This window comes from Habropoda laboriosa, unplaced genomic scaffold (genome assembly GCF_001263275.1).
Source record: "Habropoda laboriosa isolate 0110345459 unplaced genomic scaffold, ASM126327v1 scaffold486, whole genome shotgun sequence".
NCBI lineage: Eukaryota > Metazoa > Arthropoda > Insecta > Hymenoptera > Apidae > Habropoda > Habropoda laboriosa.
In genome coordinates, this window is record NW_017100724.1 from 833,448 (window position 1) to 837,833 (window position 4,386).

The 4,386-nt window shown below is 40.4% G+C and overlaps 1 protein-coding gene across 1 annotated transcript in view; it reads left to right on the forward strand.

The window, feature by feature from the left end:
• Window positions 1–3,162, forward strand: part of LOC108577037 — a 10,585-nt gene extending 7,423 nt beyond the window's left edge. The window contains 3 exon segments of the mRNA XM_017940124.1: window positions 1,701–2,041; window positions 2,119–2,964; window positions 3,055–3,162. Of these exon segments, the coding sequence (XP_017795613.1) occupies window positions 1,701–2,041; window positions 2,119–2,964; window positions 3,055–3,161 (1,294 nt within the window). The 3' untranslated portion in view covers window position 3,162.
• The last annotated feature ends 1,224 nt before the right edge of the window (window positions 3,163–4,386 follow it).

Here is a 4,386-nt window from a genome sequence, read left to right on the forward strand (position 1 = left end):
TTTAATTTATTTGATATTATTCTATTAACGAGTATAAGAATTCTATATTTCTTTTATATTACGATACATTAAATTTCAATTTTATTAGTAAAATCTTTCTACCCATTTACAAATCAATGATTGATTACAACAATTTTCATGCATTTATTGCAAAGTTTCACACTATATCTGATTTCACATATCACAATAATTGTTGTAACTAACGATTAATAATTAACTGTTAATTATAAAACAAAAAGTATAAAATTACAAGATCTGTGATGTATTACTCATTAAGTTTTGCTCTATACTTTTCTCCTTCTGATTGGTGGTATTCCTCGAGTCCATGGAATATATCACTGACTTCGTTCAACTCCTATACGCCGAGAGAGAGAAAATAATGGCAGGTCGCCGGGAGCAATTCGAAGTTAAAACCCCGATGGATCGGGCATTTTCGCCGGCGCGGCTGCGAGGAGAGCCGGGAGAGAGAAAAAATAGTTAAGAGGCTGGCACAGTAGAGGGCGGACGGATGGGGTGGGGGTGCCGACTTGAGGGACAGGTGTCAACGGCACACACATAGAGCGGGGGATCTTTTTCGGAGATTCTCAGCTACGTGAAAATCTTGACCAGGCAAGCATAGGCTGCTAAGTACTAAATGGTAAGGTGATTCTCTGGTGAATTTTTGGAATTAGTTAGCTGAAGTTCGTGGTGTTCCGTGTTCGTTACGGCCATTTTCTGCTGAATTTCGTGCGAATTCGGCCCCTGCGTATCGACTAGGTGCCGAGAGGGGAAAGTCTCGTTCTCTCCCCTCACACTCCATCCCACTGCGCGCATACTACCCATCCCCCTGACCAGATCATCCCCCCCGTCGTCCTCCCCCGTTCTCCTTCATTCTTTCTGTCCTCTGATTCCCGTTCTCCGCGCCGCCGTCCCTCTACGGCCACCCTTCCCCCGCATCGCGACGATCCTGGCCGCGTACAATGTTCGTTTTTTAACGTCTTTTTTCCGTGTTCTACCCTTTTCTATAGTCCAGTAAACCGTTCGTAATCCTCGTTACACGAAGCCGTGTCGTGCCTCGTTATTTCTTGTGAAGATTTGCATCTTTTGGTAATATTCGTGCGGTTTAAGAAGAGAAACGCGACCGTTTCTCGTGTGTACTTGGTCGTGACAGACGGCTGACGCAGCGGCGGCGTGGTGTTCTTGCTTCTTGTGTCTCTCGTGTTGTAAAAATCTGCCCCTACGCTCACTCTCACCTCTCGGAGACCCCCCTCCGAGGAAAGGATTCGATTCCACGGCGAAGAAACATGGGGAGAGGGACGTCGCTGTGAGTAAATACTCGGGCGTCGTTCGAGCAGGACGCGTCAGATATCTTCACGCGGCGTGTCGTGTATACGCGAACAATTCCGTTGTCAACGTCAATGTCGCCGAGACATCATCTCTGTGTTTTTCATCTTTTCATTCGAATGATGGCACGATCTTTATCGAGTCGGTAGCAATGCACTTCGTGAACACATGTCACTGGCTGACATCTACAATTTACTCGACGTTTAATAGTGTATTAACAATAACGCATCGTGGTTACAAGTCGTAGAAAAATGTTGAAGGATGTTGGTTGACGAAAGAAACTTTCGAGACTACTCTGTAACTTTCAGTGGATCAAGTGCCTGACACGTGTAATTATGTCGACTCTGATTTTCTTCGGCTTTTCAGGTATCTGATTGACGGTTTGCAATGAATTTCCCGCCGTTCGGAAGCCATTTTCCCGGTACTATTCCGAGTATCCACCAGTTCGCAACCGACGGCTCCGGCGGTGCGGGCGGGCGTTACGCCAATCATTTTCCCAACCAGCCTCCAATTGGAGTGCCGGTTATGGGAAAGTACCGTCCTGAAAGCAACGGCGTACAATCTGCTCAGTCACAAGTGATGATGAACAATAAAGCAAGTTATCCCAACAGCAATGTTCATCACTATCCAAATGTGCCATATTCCCAAGCTCAACCAGTTCAACAGCGGCCCTCCAATTCGCCTGGAATGCCAGAAAAGCGTTCGTATCATCAGGTAAGTCCTTTCCTCTTTCTAGAGTAATTTGAAGCGATAAACATAGAAGTACATTGAGGAAAATTGAAACTTTTCAGCAAGCGACAGAAACTATAAATCAACAAGATGTTTGCAATCTCCTACAGGATAAAGATAAGAATAAAGAGAAGAAAGCAGACGAGCAACAGCGCAATGGAGAAACAACAACAAATGGTAGCCAACAAGATTATACGATGCACCAACATCATCAGCAGCATGCTCATACTCAAACTCCTGCAACTATGCCTGCTACATGGCAATCTTTGGCCACTCCGGGATCCACAGTGGCAGATTACCTCAGTCATTTACCAGCCAGTACTTTACCATTAAGTTTGCATCATTTCTTAAAGTATTCTGCAGAAAGTATTAAAAAAGAATCAGAAATGGCACAAACCACATCTGTAGCTGTAGCAACTACAACAACGCCTAATATAATGTTGTCCCCAAATAATAAGAAGAAGAAAAAGAAGAAGGCACCTAAGGAGAAAAAGCCACGTCCAAAACCTGGTGAAATTCGTTTAACTACAGCTCTTGATGGTTCTACATTATATTGCTGTCCAGAGTGTCATATGGCATACCCAGAACGTGAATTATTAGAGCAGCACCTTTTGGGGCATACTTTAGAACGAAGATTCGTTTGCGATATTTGCGGTGCAGGTCTCAAAAGAAAGGATCATCTTACACGTCACAAGCAAAGTCATAACCCCGAACGACCGTACGTTTGTACTGTTTGTTTAAAGGCCTTTAAAAGAAAAGAACAGTTAACATTACATTTTGTTATACATTCTGGTGAAAAGCGACATGTATGCACGGAATGTGGAAAAGGGTTTTATCGCAAAGATCATTTAAGAAAGCATACCAGAAGCCACATTGCAAGGAGAGTAAAAGCTGAACTCAGTCAAAATGCTGGTGAGAATAGAAATATCTTGTTTCCCGTACAACAGCATGAACGAGAAATAAAATTTCATTATTATCATAACATAATATTCCTGTCTTTAGGTACACAGCAAAGTCAACAACAAAACAATGTTTCGAATATGCAGACTACAGCTGTGACAGCATCATCTGTTCTTTCTGGTGGACATCCAGGTCCTCTCCTGTCCTGAGCCCCGCCACCAGGGAACTTTCAAGTTCCCCATCCAAATAATATTCTTCATTCACATACTTCTCATCATTCGTTGCATCATCATCATTTGACGGCCGTTAATGTGGCGCATCAGTCGAGCGTCACGCCGCTTGCTACGTCCAGCCATTATCAAACGCACGATCTCAGTTTTTTGGGGCACGTTAAAGATTTCTGAGAGCAGGGGAAGACCTCGATTAAGAGGTAACGAAACCGACAAAATTATACGAGCACTCTTAGACAGTGAGATTTGACTCGATCGCTTTTCATGATTTGGGCTTTAGTGAGTTTTCTACGATTAAAACAATTATCCGTGATTCTGCTGACTCTCTATGTCCTAGTACAATAGTGCAAAAGCTGTGACAGTTACATAAGTTTTCAACAGTATGCACAGTTTTTATTACCTGTACATCAGGTATTGTTTTGAGATATGTACGTGTAGATCTTATCTCCAAAAAGTGTGCCATATATATATGTACATGATCAAAAAAAAATAGTGAAAGACATAGAGAGTGTTGCCATGCACACACAAGAGGGAAACCATAATTTTCTCTAGGAGCGTTAGATTAGAGCCTGATATAAGAGTCTTGCCATACTGTATGTATGAGAAACAAAACATATTTTTATGAAGGCTTGGTGTAAAACACAAAGAAGCTACTTAAGCTGTTAAGCTTATTAACAAGAGAAGAAAGAAATATGATAGGTCTTTCTTAATTACGTTAATTACTGAATTATTCGATTTCGTTTAATTTTTATAAGTTTAGTTTTTTATTGTTCAATCTAAAACCGTTAAATACAAATAACGTTTATGAAAAACCATAAATTATACGAATAGATTTGTACATAAGGATGCAACGAGTCATCCCACCGACTAATGTGTAATGTCTTTCAATTTTTTATTAAGTTGGAAAATGTTTCCTTTTTAAATATTAATCGCATCATTTTGTTTATTATATCTTGATCGAAAAGAATCAAGTACAATTGCAATTTTCAATGGAAGTTTAGAAAATTTAATTTTATATTTGAGTTGTTTAATGTTTTAACAAAGCATTGCGAAGCAGTAGCTGAAAATCGTGGCAATACTTTAGTCAGTAAAAAAAGAAAAAGAAAAAAAAGATTATTTTGCTCTTTTTTATCATTTCATTTCGTTTATATACAAAGTTGACAGTATTTTATATTTTACAATATATATTTTTAAATTTTTGCTT